Source organism: Dasypus novemcinctus, chromosome 9 (assembly GCF_030445035.2).
Source record: "Dasypus novemcinctus isolate mDasNov1 chromosome 9, mDasNov1.1.hap2, whole genome shotgun sequence".
In the NCBI taxonomy this organism is placed as follows: Eukaryota; Metazoa; Chordata; class Mammalia; order Cingulata; family Dasypodidae; genus Dasypus; species Dasypus novemcinctus.
In genome coordinates this window covers 67,444,488-67,468,617 of record NC_080681.1, presented here as the reverse complement: position 1 = coordinate 67,468,617, position 24,130 = coordinate 67,444,488, and the positions used below count along the sequence as shown (strand labels likewise).

Here is a 24,130-nt window from a genome sequence, read left to right as displayed (position 1 = left end):
TCCACAAATAAGAATGATTGATCCATGATGGAAATGGAAAAATAGTTCAATGAGGAAAGGATAATCTCTAACAACTAGTGCTGGAATAATAGGGTATCCAGTCAGAAAAAAATAAACATGGAACCCTATCTTACACCAAAGTGATACCAAATCTAGGGAATATAAATCAAAATACAAAAAAGGGGGAAGGGGATGTGGCTGAAGCATTTGGGTGCCCGCCTACCACATGGGAGGTCCCAGGTTTGGTTCCCAGTGACACCTACAGAAGAGGAGCAAGACAGCAAGCTAACCTGATGGCTGGCGTTGCGGGCTGGTTCAGAGAGTGCATAACAAATGGACACAGCAAGCACAAACAACGAGGGAAGGAAAATAAATAAATCTTTAAAAAAAAATACAAAAGGGGCAACTACAAAGATTAATATGATAATATACAGTAATACTGAAATGACCTTATGGTAAGAAAACATTTCTTTAAAAAGCTCCAAAATGTACTAATGATTTTAAAAATACTAAAAAACTAAATTAAAACTGTGAATTTAAAGATCCTGAGAGACTCCAAAAGGGATGGAACCTAATGCTTACGCACATCTTAGCAGGATCTCATAGACTGACAAAGTAGATACTACCCCAAATAATGGGGATCCTGAGGGCTATGGAGACACCCAGGTTCTACAGTCATGGCACAAAGCTCTGGAGTTTGGTGCCTCGCCAGTGGGCCCTACTTCTAAGTTTGTGCTCCTGAGTGTGAAAGAGCTGGAATCAGATGTGACTTCTCTCCATGTGCCTCTTCCATCCCTTCTGTTTGAACCTATAGTTGGTGCTGAAGTTGGTAGGTACAGGTCCAAGAGACTTGAATCTTTGGGCTGTCCATGTGCTAGCTTGGCCCTGAGCCTTAGCAGAGTTGCAACACCTACTCTCCAGTTTATTGGACTTACCCAGGACAACTAACAAGGAGGTGAGGATGGACAACCAACATACCAAGGAACCGAGAGAGTCTATAACTGCAAGCAAGAGAGTCCCATTCATCAGCCATATGGGATCATGGCCCCCTCTCAATGAGAGGTGGAGTGGACATCACCATCCCAAAATCCTCAGGATTGGGGAATAAAATAGGGAGTAGAGTGGACTTACTGGTATTCTACTATAGATTTACTGGTATTCTAGCAATGGAAGAAATTTTATCATTGATGCAGAGACAGTGGACACTGGAGGTGCTAAAGGCAAGGAAAGGGATAAAGAGGTGTAATATGAGGGGCATTTTCGGGACTTGGAACTGTCCTGAATGACACTGCAAAGACTGTTATAGGCCATTATATATCCTGCCATAACCTACAGAATTGAGTGGGAGCGAGTGTAAACTACAATGTAAACTATAATCCATCCTTAGTGACAATGTTCCAAATGTGTTCATCAATTGCAATTACTGTACCACACTAATGAAAGAAGTTGTTAATGTGGGGAAGGGTGGGAGGTGTGGGGAGTGGGGCATATGGGAATCCCTTATATTTTTGCGTATAACATATTGTGTAATCTAAGTAACTTTTTTAAATATAAAATATATTTTTTTAAAAAGATGGAAAACAAACCACAGGGTGGGAATAGATATTTGTAACACACGTGGTAGGTTGAATTGTGTACCCCAGAATAAATCATGTATTTCATATTAATCCATTCCTGTGGGTATGAATCCTTTGAAAACAGGAACTTTTGACCATGTTAGTTTTACTTGAGGTATAGCTCAACTGAATGACATTGGGCTTACTTCAATTCCTGGAGGCTTTATGAAGAGAAAACACACAAGAAGCCGGAAGTTAATGAAAACAAGAGAAAGGAAAAGTGATGGGAAAGGCAAGGAACTAAAGGATTACCAGCCAACCAAAATACTACAGACCCCAGAAGGAAACAAGCCTTCTAACCTCTGAAACTGTGAGCCAACAAATTCCTGTTGTTAAAACATCCCATTGTCTGGTAGTTCTCATAGCAGCCAAGAAACTAAGAAAACATATAATCAATAAATGATTAATACAATAAATATGTAAAATATGTAAATACATATCAATAAGAAAAATACAACACAAAGGGAAAAATAAGCAAAAAATGTAAATATGCAACTCAACAAAAAGGAAAATCAAATGATCAATAAACATACAAAACAGAATCAGCCTCATTAGTAGCCAAGTAAAAACAAATTAAAATTTTACAATAAGATAGTATCGTGCATCCACTAGACTGATAAAAAATAAAAAGTTGGCAATACTAAGTGATGGCAACTACAGGCAAAGCGGGAACTAGAGAGTAAGTTATTAAGAGGGCTCAGATTATAGAAGACCGTAAAATAAAGACAACAGTTTAGGTTTAACACATTAAGAAGTCACTGTATATTTTTTAATAAAAGAATGCCATGATAAAAGCTGTGTTTCAGGGAGATTTCATCTGCAGCACATTGATTAAGAGTAAGGTGACTTAGATCAACTATGCTCCTGTTGTGGTCATCTAGAAGTGAGATAAAGGAAGATGCTCTAAGGTAGCAGAATAGCATTCACTCAAACACTTCTTATGTGTCTATATCAACAAGACTCGGTGCCAAGCACTGGAGATAAAAAGTCAAGAGCTAGACTTGTCATCAAAGAGCTTTGAAAAGGAAGATGGTAGAGTGAGAAGAGTCCAGGTTCCATCCTCTCAAAGCAACATTAAATATCAGCATAAACTGGCAAAAACAATTTTCTCAAGAGCTCTAGAAAATAGTTAAAGAGCTACAATTACTGGGTGTGGCAGTTTGATATTATTGATGAATTCCAAAAAGAAATATTGATTACTTATCTAAACTGGTCTGTTTCTCTGGGTTTAATACTTTTTGATTATATTAAATTCAGAGGTTTCACTTTTGCTTGATTAAATTAAGATTAGGGCTTTGATTCAGCCACATCAGACAGCCACATCAGTCACACAGGAAATGACAGGGCGGAGGAGAGAGCTTAGCTTTTGGGCTGATAGTTTTACAGCTGAGCTTGTGGAGCGAGCAAAGCACCTGAGCCCAGGAAGATATAAGCCTTATGCCAGTCTATAGCTGAGATCAAAAGTAGCTGGGACCATGGAGCCTTAAGAGGAAGAGGAAGAGGAAGGCTGAACCCTCGGACAGGCAACCATCTTGCTCTAACACATGGCAACAGACTTTGGTGAGGGAAGTAACTTACTCTTTCAGGCCTTGGGACTGTAAGTTTCTACCCCAAATAAACACCCTTTATAAAAGCCAACAGCTCTCTGGTACTTTACATCAGTAACCCTTTGGCTGACTACCACTGGGCAAGTGCTGAATCAAAGAAAAGGAAGCTTAAAACAGAAGGAAAACCTTGTATCCCCTTTACTGGCCCTTCCCCCATCCTCTCTCTGGCTCAGTACAGCACTATCCCATGCTCCTACCGGAGGTCCCTGATCAAAAATCAATGGTCACAGCTTCCTCAGGGCAGAGTAACCCTTCAGTGCCTATTAGTGCACTTGCGTGTCGAAACCAATCCTCTGTGTGGCAGCACAAAAGCCTGAGTCAGGACAGTCATTACTGCCTCACAGGTCCCAGAACCTGCTCTGGACATAGAGGCAGCTGGCAAGAACACAAACAAACCATGGGAAACCAATAAAACTGCAGCTGCCTGGGACAAAGAATTAATAAATGATGCAGACAATAGCACCCCAGACCCAGAGGAAAAGCTATGACTTTCTTAGGAATGTTAGGCACATTCTGAACCACTTAGGGAATTGCTTTTTACAAAGTGGAATTGACAGGGACATATGCACACAGATCCAGGACAAGCTAAATGTTAGAAAAGACCTGAAGGATCTTACGCTTTCACCTTGAGCTGTTCTTTAGACACAATGTAAAGATGGCTAAGCACTGAAGGAGAACACAAAAACAGAGCCAATATGCAAATCCTAGGAAAGATGTGTTCCTTCGTATTGTTTCTGGCTTTGTTTTTGTTTTGTTAGCTGTTGGAATTCAAGGAAATCTCTGTACTAACACAAGCTGAATGCAAGTGTAAGGACTAGAGACTTCACTAAAACATGTATCAAGAGATACAATATTTGCACAAATAGTTTGGAAAAGTCACTACAAAAACAGACAATTAAAATCTTCAACAATAAGAAGGAAATAAAAAGAGCAAATCCTGAAAAGGGGGGAGAGGGGGTAGAATCTGATTTCCAGAGATAAAAATATTCATATGTCCCTATTTCATGTAAAAACCCACACAGCATAAAAAGAAACATGAGGAAGCAGATGTGGCTCAAGTGATTGGGTTCCCGTCTACCAAATAGGAGGTCCAGGGTTTGATTCCTAGGGCCTCCTGGTGAAGGCAAGTTGGCCCATGTGGAGATCTGGTTCACGCAGAGTGCTGGCCCACGCAGGAGTGCTGGCCCATGCAGGAGTGCTGGTCTGAGTGGAGAGCTGGCAGAGCAAGATGATGCAAAAAAAAGAAACACAGAGAAGAGACAATAAGAGATGCAGCAGACCAGGGAGCTGAGGTGGCGCAATAAATCAAGCGCCTCTCCCCTACTCTGGAAAATCCCAGGATTGGCTCCTGGTTCTAAAAAGAAGACAAACAGACACAGAAGAACACATAGTGAATGGACACAGAGAGCAGACAGCAAGCACAAAACAGGGGGGTAGGGGGATGAACAAATAAATCTTTAAAAAAAGACAAAATGACCCATTCAAAGGAATAAAATAAAGCAACAGAAACCATGAAAGAAGAAAATTAGACATTGTACGTACCAAAAAATTTTATAAAGTGTCTCATATACTCATAGAACTAAAGGAAAACATGGCCAAAAAAAAAACCCTAAAGGAATTAAATATGAACAAAAAGAGAATTCCAAGAAAAAAAGACAAGAATTAAAAAAAGAACCAAAAAGAAATACCTAATGTGAAAGTCTTAAGAATTGAAAATAAAAATTCAATTTTAAAGTGGTTCGACAACAGATGAGGTAACAGTAGAAAGAATCAGTGAGCTTGAAGATATAATATTTGAAATTATCCAATCTGAGAAGCAGAAAGAAAAAAAAATGAAGAAAAGGTGAGCAAAGCCTAACTAACTGTGGGAAACTATCAAATGTACCAATACATATATTCTGAGAGTCATAAAAGGAGAAGAAAGGGGGAGAGAGAATATTTAAGTAAATAATAGCTGAAAACTTTCCAAATTTAACAAAAGAATTAATATATACATCTAAAATGCTCAATGAACTTAAAGTAGGATAAACTCAAAGAGACCATACCAAGGCAACTTACATTGACTCTAGAAACAATATTAGATCTCAACAGGCCAATAATAAGAAAGGGATTAAATCAATAATCAAAAACTGTCCAACTAAGAAAAACCTAGGACCAAGTGGCTAAACAGTTCAATCCTACCAATCACTTAAACATTAATACAAGTCTTCCTCAAATTCTTACCAAAAGTTTGAACAAGAAAGAACACTACCCAACTCATTCTATGGGACCAACATCACCCTAATATTAAAGTCAGAAGAAAAGAAAATTACAGACAATTTTTTCTTATTAATATGGGTGCAAAAATCCTCAACAAATACTGCCAAATTGAATCAAACAGCCCACTAAAAGAATTATACACAATGATGGGGTAGGTTCTATCCCAGGTATGCAAAGGTATTTCAACATAAGGAAATCAATAATGTAAAAGATACCACATAACAAAACAAGAAAGGAAAAGAAAAACACCTAATCAGCACAATTCATGCAGAGAAGGCATTTGATAAAATCCAACATCCTTTCTTAATAAAAACACCTACAAAAACAGAAATAGAAGGAAACTTTCTCAACATGATAAAAAGGCATATATGAAAAGACCAGAGCTAATAACATACTCAAAGCTGAAAGACTGAAATATTTTCCTACAAGCTATGGAACAAGACAAGGATGCTAACTGCCACCACTATTATTCAAAATTGTGCTGGAAGTTCCAGCCACTGCAGTTAGGCAATAAAAATAAATAAAATGTATCTATATTGTAAAGGAAGAACTAAAACTTTCACTCTTGTAAATGATGTAATTCCATACATCAAAAGTCCCATAAAATCTACAACAAAACCAGGAGAACTAATAATTGAAATCAGCAAAGTGGCAGGGTACAAAATCAACATACAAAATCAACAACTTGTTTCTTCTTTTAAAAAATATTTGAGGGGCGGGGCAAGATGGTGGCTGAGTGAGCACACCTGAGATTCTCTCCTGCAAAGGAGCAGCTGAGCAGCGTTGGAAATTCTTCGGGACCAGGCTGTTTCGGGATTTCGCAGGGCAGGAGGTGTCTGGACATTGATTTGGTGGGAAGGTAACAGAGAAAATTCGTGTATAAGATATAATTGAGACTCTATTACACGGAGGTGGGAGCTGCGTGCAGTACGCTCCCTCCTGGGGTGGGCGGAGCCGTGGGACCGGAGCTGCGGTGGCGATTTCTGGAGGCTCTGCGGTACTGGGGAATTCATAAGCCGTGAGCGGGCTATTGGGGGGTTAACAGGACAGGAGGCCTTCGCAGACCGATTTGGGGAGACAAACGGGAGTTTTTTTGCAAAGCGGGGAATTTTTTATTGCGGACACAAATAATAGCGCGTCCACCTAGAGCCCCGCCCCCTGAAGGCTGGCTGCCGATCTGAAGCAGCCTTAAATTTTTCACAATAAAGAGACATCACCAGGAGACTGTTTCAGGGCCTGCAGGGTGGGAGACGTCTGGAAGCCGATTAGGGGAATATTTTGCGAAGCATGGGAATTTCAGTTTTGGACTCTGTTATCGGCGTTTCCAGCTGGAGCCCCACCCCCAGACTGGCTACTGATCTGCGTCATTAAATTGGCTGCAGGGTAGAGGCGCCCCCAGGTGGCCGTTCCGGGGGCTTACAGGGTCGGAGGTGTCCTGAAGTCGAATTGGTGATAGAGCCACAGAATAGACACAGTGAGTGAGTGAATTGAGGGGTTCAGACACATAGGTTAGAGTTTGCAGAAGTGACCTCTCCCATAGGGCTGGCACCCAGCTGCGGGGATCCCTGAGGGCTGTATTGCACTGCGGTGCTCCCAGGCTCCCTGTTAACCAGATTTGAGGGTGCCAGGTCTGAGTCCCGTAAACCCTGGTGGCCCACACCCCAGAGACTCACACCTCTTGAGTCTTCAATATCTCAGACTTTCCATCCCTGAATCCATCACGCCCTGAGGTCCATCTGAGGTCCTTCAATGCCCTAGCCCTTAACATTTGCATTTTTTCTTTTTTGTTTTGTTTTGCTGTGTTTTTATTTTGATTTTATTTTTTTTATTTTTTCATGTCCTGATTGCTAACATTGCATTATCTCCTAGTCTTTTCTCCCAGTGTATCCCCCAAAGTCTTTTTTTTTTTTTTCAGTTATTTAGGGGGGTTTTTTTGTTGTTGCTGTTGTGGTTGTTCTATATCTTTTTTTTCTTTCCCATACTTGTTCCCCTCCCTATACCTACCCCCTTTTTCTTTCTTCCTTTCTTCTCTCTTTTTTTTTTTTTTCTCTCTCTCTCTTGCCCCTCATTTTTGTCTTATTTTATTTTATCTTAATTATAAAATAAGTGCTGCAGGGAACACCTCACATTTCCTGGGTTTCCTCATCCTCCGCTGCCTCATTTCTGTGTGAATTGATTTTGGCTACCTACACTATCCCCTTTCCCCTACATCTTGATATCCTCCATCATCTACTGTCTCTCCTATATTCCACCTTCCTTTCTTTGATCCACAAAGTGTCTAACTCTTAATTTCTAATACCTTTGTTTTGTTTTCTGTCTGTTATCCACTCTTGAAACTATTGCCTTTCTTTTCTCTTTCCCTCTCTCACGAAAACACTAGCTTTTTAATTCATACCATATTCCTCCCATATTCAGTCGACTACCTCATTATAGGTACTCTACCTACTGCTATAACTCTACACAACTTACATGAATCTAATATCCATCCTCCCAGATCTCATATTGTTGCTCTGTTAACATTTATCACCAATACTACTTTACACTTTTTCCTTGCTTACACAATTGCCTTTCCCTGGCCCTAATACTTTCTTTTAAAGTGAACTCAACCAGCAATAAGAAATTAGAATAAGAAGAACAAAGTGACAAAGAGAAGATATAACACTTACCCAAACACAACAGCTAATTAATCCCCAAGAAGACAAAGAAGCTAAGGAACTGATTAAACCCGTCATGATGACGGTAAAATGATGACCAGACAGCAACAAAAATCTACAAACCAAACCAGTAATCAGGAAAACATAGCTGAATCCAATGAACAAACTAAAAACCAGGAAGGGGAGCAGAACTTCACACAAGCAATTAAAGATCTCAGAACATTTATCACCGACAAATTTAATGAAGGAAGAGGTTAACAACATGAAGAAAACATTTGGAGGGGAAATTGCAGACATACGCAAAAAGATAACAGATATGATGGGAATGAACACCACAGTTCAAGAAATCAAAAATACACTTGCAGCAAATATCAGCAGACTAGAAGAGGCAGAGCAGAGAATTAGTGATGTGGAAGACAGTACATCGGAAATCAAACAGATAGCAGAATTAGTCGATAAAAAGATAGAAAAAATCCAGCTAGGACTTAGGGACATGAATGACAATGCAAAACGCTCAAACATACTTATTATAGGCATCCCAGAAGGAGAAGAGAAGGGAAAGGGGTCAGAAGCAGTGTTGCAGGAAATAATGGCTGAAAACTTCCCAAATCTACTGAAAGAGACAGATGTACATATCCAAGAAGCACAGAGCACCCCAATCATCATAAACCCCAACAGGCCCACCCCAAGACATATACTTGTCAAATTATCCAACGCTCAAGACAAAGAGAAAATTCTAAAAGCAGCAAGAGAAAAGAAAACCATCACATACAAGGGAAGCTCCATAAGATTAAATGCTGATTTCTCATCTGAAACCATGGAGGCAAGAAGGCAATGGTATGATATTGTCAAGGTACTAAAAGAAAAATATTTCCAACCAAGAATACTCTATCCAGCTAAACTAGCATTCAAAAATGATGGAGAGTTCAAAATATTCACAGATAAACAGAAACTGAAAGAGTATGCCAACAAGAAACCGCCTCTTCAAGAAATTCTAAAGGGAGTTCTGCAGGAAGAAAGGAAAAAACAGGACAGGCAGAGTTGGAGGAGAGTGTAAGAGCAACAAAAAAGACAAAAAGAGAAGGGGAAAAAAAACAAACACGCACAATATGACAAACACAAGTCCAATCAAAATATGGCTAACATAAATAATTCCTTGAAAGTAATAACACTGAATGTCAATGGATTAAACTCACCTATCAAAAGATTCAGAATGGGACACTGGATAAGGAAATATGACCCATCTATATGCTGTCTACAAGAGACACATCTTAGACCCAGAGACTCATGGAGGCTGAAAGTGAATAGATGGAAAACAATCTTACAAGCAAACAATAACCAAAAAAAGGCAGGAGTAGCTATATTAATATCAGACAAAGTAGACTTTAAATGCGAAACAACTGTGAGAGACAAAGAAGGATACTACATATTAGTGAAAGGGACAATCTGTCAAGAAGATCGAACAATCATAAATATTTATGCTTCTAACAAGGGCGCCTCTAAATACGTGAGGCAAACACTGGAAAAACTAAGTGAAAGAATAGATGCATCTACAATTATAGTGGGGGATTTTAATATGCCACTATCAACTCTGGACAGATCATCTCAAAAGAGAATCACTAAAGAAACAAAATATATAAACAGTATATTAGAGGAGCTGGATCTAATAGACATATACAGATCATTACACCCAAACACAGCAGGATAAACATTTTTCTCAAGTGCACACGGATCATTCTCCAAGACAGACCATATGCTAGGCCACAAAGAAAGGCTTAATGAATTCAGAAAGATCGAAATCATACAAAATAATATCTCTGACCACAGTGGAGTGAAGTCGGAAATTTGCAAGGGCCAGAGGCCCAGATTTCACACCATGATTTGGAAATTAAACAGCACACTCTTTGAGAAACAGTGGGTCAAAGAGGAAATCTCAAAAGAAATCAATGACTACCTTGAAACAAATGATAATGATAACACAACATACCGAAATTTATGGGATGCAGCAAAAGCAGTACTGAGAGGGAAATTTATAGCCATAAATTCATATATCAAAAAAGAAGAAAGAGCAAAAATTGAAGACTAACTGCACATTTGGAGGAATTAGAAAAAAAACAACAAAGTAACCCCACAGGAAGAAGAAGGAAGGAAATAACAAAGATAAGAGCGGAACTAAATGAAATAGAAAATAAGAAAGCACTTGAAAAGATAAACAAGACCAAGAGCTGGTTTTTTGAGAAGATCAATAAAACTGACAAACCTTTAGCGAGACTAACAAAGAAAAAAAGAGAGAAGATGCAAATACACAAAATAAGAAATGAGAAAGGAGATATCACCACTGACCCCACAGAAATAAAGACTATCATAAGAGGATACTTTGAAAAACTATATTCCAACAAAAATGACAATTCAGAGGAAATGGACAAATTCCTAGAAACACATAAGCAGCCTATATTGACGAAAGAAAAAATTGATGATCTCAAAAAACCAATCACAAGTAAAGAGATAGAATCAGTCATTAAAAACCTCCCAACTATGAAGAGCCCAGGGCCAGACGGCTTCACAGGTGAATTCTACAAAACATTCCAGAAAGAACTAACACCAATCCTGCTGAAACTATTCCAAAAAATCGAAACAGAAGGAACATTGCCTAACTCCTTCTATGATGCCAATATTACCCTAGTACCAAAGCCAAACAAAGACACCACAAGAAAGGAAAATTATAGCCCAATTTCTCTAATGAACCTAGACACAAAAATAGTTAACAAAATACTTGCTAATCATATTCAACAACACATTAAACAAATTATACACCATGACCAAGTGGGATTCATTCCAGGTATGCAAGGATGGTTCAACATAAGAAAATCAATTAACGAATACACCATATAAACAGATTGAAGGAAAAAAATCACATGATTATATCTATAGATGCAGAAAAAGCATTTGACAAAATACAGCACCCTTTCTTGATAAAAACACTCCAAAAGATCGGAATACAAGGAAATTTTTTGAACATGATCTAGATTATATATGAGAAACCTACAGCCAACATTGTTTACAATGGAGAAATCCTAAAATCCTTCCCCCTAAAGTCAGGAACAAGGCAAGGATGCCCACTGTCTCCCCTTCTATTTAACATTGTCTTAGAAGTACTTGTTCGAGCACTGAGGCAAGAACCAGATATAAAAGGCATTCAAATTGGAAAGGAAGAAGTCAAAATTTCATTATTTGCAGATGACATGATCCCATACATAGAAAACCCTGAGAGGTCTACAACAAACCTTCTAGAACTCATAAATGAGTTTAGTAAAGTCGCAGGGTATAAGATCAATGCGCAAAAATCAGTAGCATTTCTGTACACCAATAATGAACAAGATCAGGAGGAAATCAAGAAACAAATACCATTCACAATAGTAAATTAAAAAATAAAGTATTTAGGAATAAATTTAACTAAAGATGTAAAAAACTTATACACTGAGAACTATACAAGACTGTTCAAGGAAATCAAAGAAGACCTAAATAAATGGAAGAATATTCCCTGTTCATGGATATGAAGACTAAATATTATTAAGATGTCTATGCTACCAAAACTGATCTACACATTCAATGCAATCCCAATAAAAATCAACACAGCCTTTTTTAAGGAACTAGAAAAACTAACTATGAAATTTATTTGGAAAGGAAAGAGGCCCCGAATAGCCAAAGACATATTGAAAAAGAAAAACGAAATAGGAGGAATCACACTACCTGACTTCAAAACATACTACAAAGCTACAGTAGTGAAAACAGCATGGTATTGGCATAAGGAGAGACACACAGACCAATGGAACCGAATTGAAAGTTCTGATAGAGAACCTCATATATATAGCCATATAATATTCGATAAAGCCACGAAAACCTCTCAACTGGGAGAGAATGGCCTATTCAACAAATGGTGCCTGGAGAACTGGATATCCACATGTAGAAGAATGAAAGAGGATCACCATCTCACACCTTATACAAAGATCAACTCAAGATGGATCAAAGACCTAAATATAAGAGCCAAAGACCATAAAGACCTTGGAAAGCAGTGTAGGGAAACAGCTACAAGACCTTGTAATAGGAAATGGCTTCATGAATATCACACCAAAAGCACGAGCAGCAAAAGAACAAATGGATAAATGGGATCTCCTCAAAATTAAAGCCTTCTGCACCTCAAAGGAGTTTGTCAAGAAAGTAAAGGGAACCTACACAATGGGAGAAAATATTTGGCAACCATATATCTGATAAGAGACTTATAACTTGCATATATAAAGAACTCCTATATCTTGAAAATAAAAAGATAAACAACGCATTTAAAAAATGGAAAAAAATTTAAACAGACACTTTTCCAAAGAAGAAATACAAATGGCTAAAAAGCACATGAAAAAATACTCCAAATCTCTAGCTATCAGGGAAAAGCAAATCAAAACTACAATGAGATACCATCTTACACCCATATGATTGGCAGCTATGAAAAAAACAGAAGAATACAAATGCTGGAGAGGATGTGAAGAAATGGGAACACTCATCCACTGCTGGTGGGAATGCAGAAGGATCCAACCATTCTGGAGGACAGTTTGGCGGTTTCTCAAAACACTAATCATAGATTTGCCATATGACATAGCAATACCGCTGCTGGGTATATACCCAGCAGAACTGAAAACAAGGACACAAACCGATATATGCACACCAATGTTCATAGCAGCATTGTTCACTATTGCCAAAAGTTGGAATCAAGCCAAATGCCCATCAACAGATCAGTGGATCAATAAAATGTGGTATATACATACAATGGAATACAACTCGGCTTTAAGAACAAATACACTACAAACACACATGATAACATGGATGAATCTTGAGAACCTTATGCTGAGTGAAGCAACCCAGGCATTGAAGGACAAATACTACATGACCTCAATGATATGAAATAAGCAAGCTGCCTCAGAGAGCTAGAGACTAGAAGATAGGTTTACAGGAAATCGGGGGGTGGAGGAAGGATGTGAGCTGACGTCTGCAGGGGTGGAATCTATGATGAGCTGGCGGTAAGTATGAGCACAAAGAAGAGATAAAATGGGGGCAAGGGGTTGCCTTTGGGTGGGGCTTTGTGGGTTTGAGGGGGGATGGGGATGGGCGGATGGGTAACATTGCCCAAAAAATTAGGGGGACGGAGGGGCAACATACGAACATAAGAGATGTCAGGTGTTGGTTGACAGTAAAATGCTGAGAAAACCGTATCAAAATATAATTAGGAGGGTTACCTGTTTAGGATGCTCAGAGGAGATGGTCTGACGCGGGACGGACTCCTGGGGAGTGTCTGAGTGCTCATTTTGCCAGGGTGGGTTGTACCACTGGGTAGAGACCCAAGTAGTGAGAGTGGGGGTGGACCCACATCCTGGGGAGGACTAATGCCATCAAATAGAGGGAACTGTATCTCTCGAGAGAAAGGGTGGCTCCCAGGGCATTAGGGCAGTTGAGCAAGTCAGGCCCTGAACACTGTTGCAAGTATCTCTGGACGTGGCTCCTCGGGAAATGGAGATTGGCTGTCGCTGTGGGCCCCAAGGGGAGGGGAAAATGGATGTTGAATGGATGGAACCAATGTAAATGTGGGGGCAAGAGATGAGTTTCACGAGAGTACACAAGGATGGATATAAAACATGTAATATTACACCAAAAATATATAGGGGACGACAAACTAATAATGTAAACCATAATGTAAAACATAGGATAACTAAAAAATTTAGAAAACTGTATAGCCTAAAGTATGAACCACAATGTAAGCACAGATGTCACCTTGTTTGAAAGCTATTGTCTCGGAGTCTGTACATCAGTTTCAGTAAATATGATATGAATAAGTTAAAAGATTATCGCTGTGGAAGGGAAAAGGTTTTATGGTGGATGTGTGGGAGTACTGTATATTGTATATATGAATTACTGTGATCTAGGGCTCTTGAGAAGAGAAGCTCAATAATTAGGAAAGAAGAATAGAAAATCAATATGTATTCTATATCTAACCTTAAACTCATCGCTATATTCCATTTTACTAGTAAGGGAACCTGACATTATATTGGGCTTCACTTTTCAGGAAGTTTTGGATCACAGAGTGGTTCAACAATGCCAGCAGAGGAATACTGGTACGGGATGTTATTGACAGGCGATATATGGTTGACAGGGAGTTATTCAGGGCATGTGTCCAGGGTGCATGGAAATGTCTGGATATACTCGTAGTGGAAACAATTAAAAACAACAGCTGGGTGGGTACTGGGTTACTGGCCGGGGGGGGCTCTGTCGTGGTCCTTAGGGGAGCAGCGGCAGTACCCCAGGTGCAACGGTAAGGACCAGGAAGGAATGAGGGTCCAACAGTGAGCCCCTGATACTAATGACCATGCTTGTGAGCCTATACACCTGAAATAAGAACAAGGCATAGAGCAGCACTGTGCCTAAGAGTTCCCTCCTGACAGCCTCCGTGTTACTCAAATGTGGCCAGTCTCGAAGCCAAACTCGGCATGTAAATGCAATGCCTTCCCCCCAGCATGGGACATGACACCCGGGGATGAGCCTCCCTGGCACCGAGGGATCACTACCAAGTACCAGCTGATGATGTAACTAGAAAATGACCTTAAATTAAAGGTTCAACGTGGACCAGCAGAATATCCCTGTCTATATATAATAACAGGAGTTAAAAATGCTGTTTGACCTAAAGTAAGGGGGAAATGGAAAAGACAAATGAGTTCATATGGCTATGAGTTTCTAAAAAAAGAGTCTGGAGGTTGTCAGAAGGATTGCCCTTATGCACACCTGAGCAGAGTCTCAGAGACAGATAAAGTAGATGCAACCCCAGATATTGGTCTTTTTGAGGGCTAAAGAGACCCACAGGTTCTATGGTCATGACAGATGGGGTTCACTGCCATGCCAGTTGGCCCTTCTTTGGTGCTGGTGTTTCTGCGTGATGGAGCTGGACTCAGATGGGATCTCTTTTCACAAGACTTACATGCTACTTTACTGGAATTGTAGTTGGTGCTGGGGCTTAAGATATATCTAGGGGATTTGAATCTCTGGACTGACAATATGATAGCTAGGCCCTGAGCCTCAACAGACTTCAGCTCCTACACTCTGATTTATTGGACTTACTCCACTCAGCTAACATGGAGTTGAAGAATGTCAACCACCACACCATGGAGCCTTGAGTGCCTACAACTGAAAGCAGGAGGACTGCATCCAATATCCATGTGGAATCTAAACCCCCTCTTGACAAAGATGTGGAATGGACTCAACCAAGCCAAGGTCCACAGGAAGGAGGAATACAGTAAGGATCAGAGTGGACTTAATGATATTCTATTCATGAACTATTGTGGTTAATAATCAAGAAAATGTGACATTGATGTGGAAAAAGTGGCCATGGTGGCTGCTGGGTGCGGGGAATGAGAGGAAGAGAAGAGATGTGGAGGCATTCTCGGGACTTGGAGTTGTCCTGGGAGGTGCCCCAGGGACAACTGCCGGATGTTATATGTCCTCCCATGGCCTACTGGATGGAACGTGGGAAAGTGTGAGCTATGGTGTGGAACACGGGACATGGGGTGCAGCGATGCCCGGAGATGTACTCACCAGACGCAATGGATGTGACATGATGATGGGGGAGAGTGTTACTGTGGGGGCAGTGGTGGGGTGGGGGTGGTGGGGGTGAATGCGGACCTCATATTTTTTTTTAATGTAATATCTTTTTAAAAAATGAATAAATTGAGTAGAATTTGGAAAAAAATTAAAAATTAAAAAAAATAAAAAATATCTGTCATTTTTTTTAAAGATACATAGATCATTCAAAATGTTATGTTAAAAAATATGAGGTTCCCATATACCCCACTCCCCACCCCACCTCCAACAACATGTTTCTATACACTACTAATGAGCAATCTGAGGAGGAAATCAAGATAAAAACTTCATTTGTAAAAGCAGCTGAAAGAATCAAATACCTAGGAATAAATTTAATCAAGGATGTTAAGGGGCTTATACATGGAAAACTACAAAACCTTGCCAAATGAAAACAAAGATCTAAATAAATGTAAGGATATGCCATGTCATGGATTTGGAAGACTAAATGTTGTTAAAATGTCACTTTTATCCAAACTGTTCTACAGATTCAACACAATCTCAGTCAAAATTCCATCAGCCTACTTTGCAGAAATGGAAAATTCAATTATCAAATATATTTGTAAAGATAATGTACTCCAAATAGAAAAAAAAAATCTTGAAAAAGAAGAACTTCGTTGAAGGATTCACACTGTCTTGTCTCACTTTAAAGCTTATTACAAAGTTACGGTGGTAAAAACAGCATGGTACAGGCACAAGGATAGACATACAGACCAATGGAATTGAACTGAGAGTTCAGAAATAGACCCTCACATCTATTGCCAATTGTTGTTTTGTTTTGTTTTGTTTTGAGGTACCAGGGTCAGGAATTGAACCCAGGACCTTGCAAGTATGAAGCCGGTACTCAACTACTGAGCCACATCGGCTATCCTGAATTGTTGTTTTTTTTTTCATTTGTTTGCTTGTTGTTTATATTTAGGAGGAGCCAGGAACCAAACTCAGGACCTCCCATGTGGGAAGCAGGCACTTAACCACTTGAGCCAGATCCATTCCCCCAATTGATTTTTGGCAAGTCAGTCAAAACTATTCAATTGGGAAAGAACAGTCTCTTCAACAAATGGTGCTGGGCGAACTGGATGTACATATATACAAAAGAATCAACGAAAACCCCTATCTCATACCTCATACAAAAATCAACTCAAAATGGATCAAAGACCTAAATATAAGAGCCAGGACAATGTAGCTCCTAGAAAAAAATATAAAGAAGCATCTTCAGGATCATGTGTTAGGCAACAGTTTCTTACACCCAAAGCACAAGCAGTGAATGGAAAAACAGATAAATGGGACCTCCTCAAAACTAGAAGCATTTGTGCAGGTCTGTGTCATGAAAGTGAAAAGACAATCTACTCATGGGAGAAAATATTTGGAAACCACATATCCAGTAACAGTTTGATATCCATGTAATATAAATAAGTCCTAGAACTCAACAATAAAAAGACAAGCAACCCAATTTAAAAATGGGGATAAGACCTGAATAGACATTTCTCTAAAGAAGAGATACAAATGTCCAGAAAGCACATGAAAAGATGCTCTAGATCGTTTATCAGAAGAACGCAAATCGAAACTACAATGAGACACCATTTCACTCCCACTAGAGTTGCTACTACTACCAAAAAAAAAAAAAAGAGAGAGAGGATGTGGAGAAACAGGAACACATTCATTGCTGGTAGGAATGTAAAATGATGGAGCAACTATGGAAGACAGTTTGGCGATTCCTCAGAGGGCTAAGTATATGACCCAGTATACCCACTAATAAGAATATATCCAAAACAAATGAAAGCAGGGACTGGAGTATATATTTTCACACCAATGTTCATAGTGGCATTATTCACATTTGTCAAAAGATGGAAGTAACCCAAGTGTCTCTCAATGAATGAATGAATAAACAGAATGTTATATATATGCAAGAGAATATTATTCAGCATTAAAAAGTAATGAAGTTCTGGTTCATACAACAACATGGATGAACCTTTAAGACATCGTGTTGAGTAAAATAAGCCAGACAAAAAGACAAATATTGTATGATCTCACTGATATGAAATAATTAGAATAAGCACGCTAACAGAGTTAGAATCTAGATACAGGTTCCCAGGGGCAGGGTTGGGGGTAGGGAATTAGGAGTTAATGATTAATTTGTACAGAATTTCTATTTGGATTTATTGTAAAGTTTTGGAAATGAATGGTGGTAATGGTAGCAAAACATTGCGAGTGTAATTAACAACACTTAATTATATATGTGTATGTGGTTAAAAGGGGAAATTTTAAGTCATATATGTGTTAGTATAATAAAAATTAATTTTTTTTTCAATCCAGCACCCTTTCTTGATGAAACAGTCAAAAAACTAGGAATAAAAGGGGACTTCATCAACATGATGATGGGCATATCATACTCTACAGTGAAAGATGGATGCTTTCCTCAAGATCAGGAATAAGAAAAGGATGCCTACTTTCACCACTGCTACTCAATACTGTTGTGGAAGTGCTAGCCAGAGCAATTTAGGCAAGACTAAGAAATAATAGGCAATCAATTAGGAAAGGCAGAAACAAAACTATCTCTATTTGCAAATGATATAATCCTATATATAGAAAATCCCAAAGATTCGGCAAGAAAGCTGCTACAGCTAATACATTCAACAAGGTGTAGGGTACAAGATCAACACACAAAAACAAATTTTGTTTCTATACACAGCAATGAACAGTCTGAAAAGGATCCCAGGTAAACAATCCTACTTATAATATCATCTAAATTAATAAAATGTCTAGGAATAAATTTAAGGATATAAAAGACTTTGACTCTGAAAACTACAAACCATTACAGAAAAAAAATTAAAGAAAAGCTAAATAAATAGAAAGACATCTGTTATAGTGGATTAGAAGACTTAATATTGTTAAGATGTGAATATTACTTAAGTGATTTAGAGATTCAACCCAATACTGATCAAAATTCCAACAACCTTTTTGCATAAATTCATCAAATTCATGTGGAATTACCTGGAGCCCCAAATAGTCAACACCATCTTGAAAAAGAAGAACAAAGTTGGAGGATTTACACTGCAATAAGGACAAATGAACCAATTAAACAGAATTATGAGTTTAGAAATATACCTACACATCTGTGACCAATTGATTTTCAAAAAGGGTGCCAAGTAAACTCAATGGGGAAAGAATAGTCTCCTCAACAAATGGCATTGGGAACACTGCATATAGACCTGCAAAGAAATGAAATTGTACCCCTACTTCAAAACATACAAAAATTAACTCAATATGTACCAAGAACCTAAAAGTAAGACCTAAACTATAAACCTCTTAGAAGAAAACAGGTAAAAATCTATTGAACCTTGTATTAGGCAATGGATTCTTTACATTTTACATGAAAAGCACAACAAAAAATAAACTATACTGCATCAAAATTAATGCCTTTTGTGCATCAAATGACATTATCAAGAAAGTGAAAAGACAACCTACAAAATGGGAAAAAATATTTGGAAACCATGACTTAGACAAGGTCCTAAGTCACATTATAAATACTGTAATAATTTTTTAAAAATTTAAAGCTGACACTACTGGGCACTTTGTACAAAGCACTGTTATAAACACTTTACAGGTATTGATTTATTTAGTTTTCACAAAAACCCTATAAATTAGGTCCTATTATTATCCCTCACTATATAGATAGAGAAAATAAGAGAGAATAAGGTGAAGTTACTTGTCCAAGTTTACACACTTAACAAGTAGCAGTGCTAGGAAGTCAAATCTAAGCAGTCTGTCTCCACAGTTTCTGATATATATATAGCAGGAAACCAAGAAGCAAAACAAGAATGAGGATTTTTCAGGCATAATTAGTAAGAAGAGAAAATATCTTTTCATTCACAATAAGCAGATAACAATTCATCACCTTACAGTAGTTCTGTCTTTGGCTCTCCTTTCAAGGAAGCATGCAAGTTCTCCCTTAACTACCTCATTCACTCACCCTGATTTTAATTACAGTCTGTTCACTGAATTCTCCCAAATCTGGATCTCCAACCCAATTTCTCTTTTGCATCCTAAACCTGCACCTACAACCTAATGGCTATCTCTCTTTGAATGATTTGCAAGCGCCTCCAAATCAAAATGTCCAAAACTAAATCATGGGGAGCAGAGCAGATGTGGCTCAATCAGATGAGCGCCCACCTCCCACATGGGAGGCCCCGGGTTTGGTTCCAGGTACCTCCTAAAGAAAAAACAAACCGACAATGAGCAAACCACAAGCAAAAAACAATGAGCAAAAACAGCAAGCAGATGACAAGCACCAAAACCGAAAAAAAAAAAAAATGAGCAAACAGACAAGGGAGCCACTGACAAGGGGACTGAATCATCTTCATGCCACCTCATTTCCCACTCTCAAATTCCTTCTTCCTGTACTCCCTTACCTCAATGACTACCTCCACCATCCATCTAGATGCTCAAGTTAGAGACCTGGATGTCATCCTAGACTCTTCAGCCTTCCTCAACTTCCACATCCAACTAAGTATCAATCAATGCCATTTCTACTTCCTAAGTATCTCCCCCATCAGTGTGTATCTCTTCACCCCTATCGCCCTTCTTAATTTTGTAACTATGCAAGGCTATCCCAATTTGCATTTTTTTGCACAACTGATATTTTTCCTTTTTTTCCTAAGATTTATTTTTCCCCTCCCCCTTCCCTTACCCTGATATCTTCTGCTGTCTGTGTCCATTCACTGTTTGATCTTCTTTATCTATTTCTCTTTTTGTCTTCTCATTTTTCCTCCTCTAGGATTCACCGAGATTCAATCCTGGGGACCTCTGATTTGGAGAGAGGTTTACTGTCAGCTGCGCCACCTCAGTTCCTGGTTTCTGCTATGCTTCACCTTAACTCTGTTCTTCGTCTCTCTTTTGTTGCATCATCATCTTGCTGTGTAATTCACTTGCATAGGCACTGGCTCACCAAATGGGCACTCAGCTTGCCACATGGGTACTTGGCTCGCCATGCAGGTACTCGGTTCACCACATGGGCACTCAACTCGCCACACAGGCACTCATGTGGGCACTTGGCTCACCGCATAGGCACTTGACTCACCATGCAGGCACTCACGTGGACACTCAGCTTGCTGAGCAGGCACTTGGTTCACCACGCAGGCACTGGCTCACCGCACAGGCACGCTTTCTCTTCTTTTTCACCAGGAGGTTCCAGGGATCAAACCCAGGTCCTCCCATATGGTAGGCAGAATATCTATCACTTGAGCCACATCTGCTTCCCTGATATCTTTTTTCTTGTGGTTTGTCCCGCCTCATCCAATGAATGAAGAGTAGACAATATATATATATTTCATATCTAACTCCCTAATGTGTACTTTACTGATGGGCACAATGTTTTCAGAGATAAATTTTTTATTCTATTTAAGGGAAATTAATACCAAGAATGCATGTCAAGTAACAAAGATGTCCATACTACATATTTATAAAATGATATTGCCTTCAGAAATAAAACCACATTATCTCACCAAAAACAGCAATGAACAAAAGTACTAATTTCCTACTAAGTCTATCACAATACCCTACGATATACTGTCTAATTATTATAATAAGTGTTCATTGACAGCTAGTACAGGTCATGCACTATGGTAACCACTTTTTAAAAAATATGGCATTTATTGAGCATTTATTTTCCAGATATAACTTAGGGAGATTAAATAACTTGTCCAAGGTCCCAAGTTAGAATATAACAGACAGGATCTGAGCCCATATCAGTCTGACACTAGAGCCCACAGGTGCCTTAAAGCTAGAAAGAAAAGAAAAAGAAGGCTCAGAGCTTAAATCAAAGAGTATAGTTTTAAACGAAAAATATAATTCAATAGAGTAACAGTATGAAAGGTCAGGGCAGTTAAGAAAGACCTGTTTAATGGGCTAAAAAACCTTTTAGAAATATCACTAAGATGACGAGAGCCATACAAATACAATTGTTATAAAAGTAATACATTTGAATAATTCTTTTTTCCTTAGGACATTCACAAAAACAAGGTTTTATTAAAACCAAATATATCTAATGTCTTGCATATCAGTATATTCTATCAACAAAGCAGGGGTTCTTAACCTTTTTTGTTCCACGGATCCCTTTACCAGTGAGATGAAAACCACGGGCCCCTTACTAAGTCCATACTATACTGTGTATTACTTAATAAGTATATCACACCTGCACCAACACGTCCCCACAAGAATAGTGGGTGCTGTTTTTTTTTTTCTGAATTTCAATTCAAGCTTACCTGGTTAAGAATCCCCCTGCTACAAAGAAATTCTGCAAATATTCGAAATCTCCATTGTAATTTATTTGGGGAGCTGGGGGGTGGCAAACAACCTACAAGTAGGCAAAAGGCTCTCAGAGACCTCAACCTTCATCACTTGCTTATTGCCAGACTCCTAAAATGGAAGTCAAGGGCCTCTAATGATATAAGAAGCACAGAGACACATTTAAATTCACATGCTAGTAAAATCAAGCTTCAACCTACAATTCCTCAAAGATTCGACAGCTGCTGACCACAGGTCCCTAAATTTTCATTTTTACCATACGTTTTAAATTGTAGGTGCACAAGCCCACTTTAAATTGGGTTCCTGGGTGCAAAGTGGATTCCTGTCAGATTTCTCAGGAAGGGAGAGAGGCGTGAAGGAGCGACGGCCTCTCGCCGGTCAGCCCGCGGCGAGTCGCTCCTTTTGTTGGGCTGGAAAAGAGGGCGGACCCGGAGAACTCCCGGGGGCAAAATGGAAGTGGGCAGAGAGAAAGGAGGGGACGAAATGCCGCGCGGCCCCAAGCCAGTACGGGGATGGAGACACAAAGAATCTGGGAATCGCCGACCCATCAGTCGACGAACTCCCCGACTCGCCGTTCAATAAATCCCCCCGAAACTGCAGGCTGGGCCCGCCAAGGAGCAAAAGCGGGTACGCGGGCGTCTGGAGCCCACTGCGCTCCCAGGTGAGGCTCAGTCGAGGGCGCCGGCTGAAGCCCGAGACCTGAGGGCCGCGCGAGGCCTCAGCGGCCGGCGCAGCAGCCACGAGACTCCCCCACGCCTCAGACCAGCCCGGGCCAGGCCGCCGAATCCCGGCGTCCGCGTCGCCACACCCACCCGCCACCTAGGCCCAGTCGCTGAGGATTCTCCTGCTCTTCCTCGGACAGGCGGCGCGCCCCGCGTCCGAGATTTACCGGCTGATCTTCTGGGCGAAGGCGCGGCGTTCGGCCATGGCTTCCGAGGAGGCAGCAGCGGTCTGGACGCGGCTTGTGGGCGCGGGCCTCCTCGCTCGCTCTCCCACCCCCGGGGCCTCCGCCAGTCCCGGCTCGGGACCCGGGAGGTTGGGGCTGAAGGCCGGAGCCGGGAACGAGCCCTACCGTAATGCGCCTTAGACTCGCGCACGAAGAAACTGCTCCTCCCCCACTGCGTGAATCCCAGCGGGGGCAGAGGCTTCCAAAGGCAGCTATGGCGGGCGGGAGCGTAGGCGAAGCCTGGGGCGTGGCGGGGTCGAAAGAAACTCCAGCTCTGGCGGCTCGCTGCCACCGGGCTGCAAAACCAGGAAGGCGGAGAGGGAAGCCGAAGATTAACCGGTGACCTGTCGAGGCAGGAATATCTAACCGACGCGTGGGGGGAGCTTGACTCTCCTGAAAAGGAAAGGGAAGGAAATAGAAGTTGGGCTTTGCCAAGAGAGGTTGTGCATTGATGCCTGGCATAGTTAAGTTTATATTTCTGCAGTGTGCATCTCTGAGCAATTTAAAGCACTTTTTCTCCCTCGGCCTTGTTAATGGGGTTTGGCTAGAGAAAGAATGGTTTTTCTTACCGGGCGGGAAATGGAGGGTGAGCCAGAAAAGACCTTCCTCCTGCAGAGTTAACAATAACTTGAGGTGTTTAAACAGGCAGCGGATTTAGGTTTTATACGCATGATCTTACTTAACCTTCACAACAGCTCTTTGAAGTAGGTTCTATTATTATCCCCATTTTAGAGGGAAGGAAATTTGACTCAGAGAAGTTAAGCAACTGGCCCCGGGTAGCACAGATTTAGTAAATTAGTCTACTGAGGTCAAACCCAGAGCCCAGGCTTTTTCTTTGAGGACAAGTTTTCTCCTTCATACTCTTCCTGACTCCATTACTGCCCCTTTGGAGTCTCATTTTACTTGTGTATGCTTGTGTCTGTGTACACTTACCAGATGCATAATTCCCATTTTGGTGTTCTATTAAATAATCTTTATGTTAACTACTTTTACTGACCTTGCTCATATTTTTCTATAAAATAGGGGCTGGCAGAAATGTGTCTTATTATTCTTTTGTAATCCCTTAGTGTCTAGAAT

The 24,130-nt window shown here is 40.1% G+C and overlaps 1 protein-coding gene across 4 annotated transcripts in view; it reads right to left on the bottom strand.

The window, feature by feature from the left end:
- Positions 1–23,426, bottom strand: part of DOCK7 (dedicator of cytokinesis 7) — a 319,752-nt gene extending 296,326 nt beyond the window's left edge. For all 4 annotated transcript variants that reach the window (XM_058303469.2, XM_058303470.2, XM_058303471.2 and 1 more), the window contains exon 1: positions 22,997–23,426. In XM_058303469.2, the coding sequence (XP_058159452.1) occupies positions 22,997–23,034 (38 nt within the window). In that variant the 5' untranslated portion in view covers positions 23,035–23,426. The remainder of the gene's footprint in view (positions 1–22,996) is intronic.
- Between the last annotated feature and the right edge of the window lie 704 nt (positions 23,427–24,130).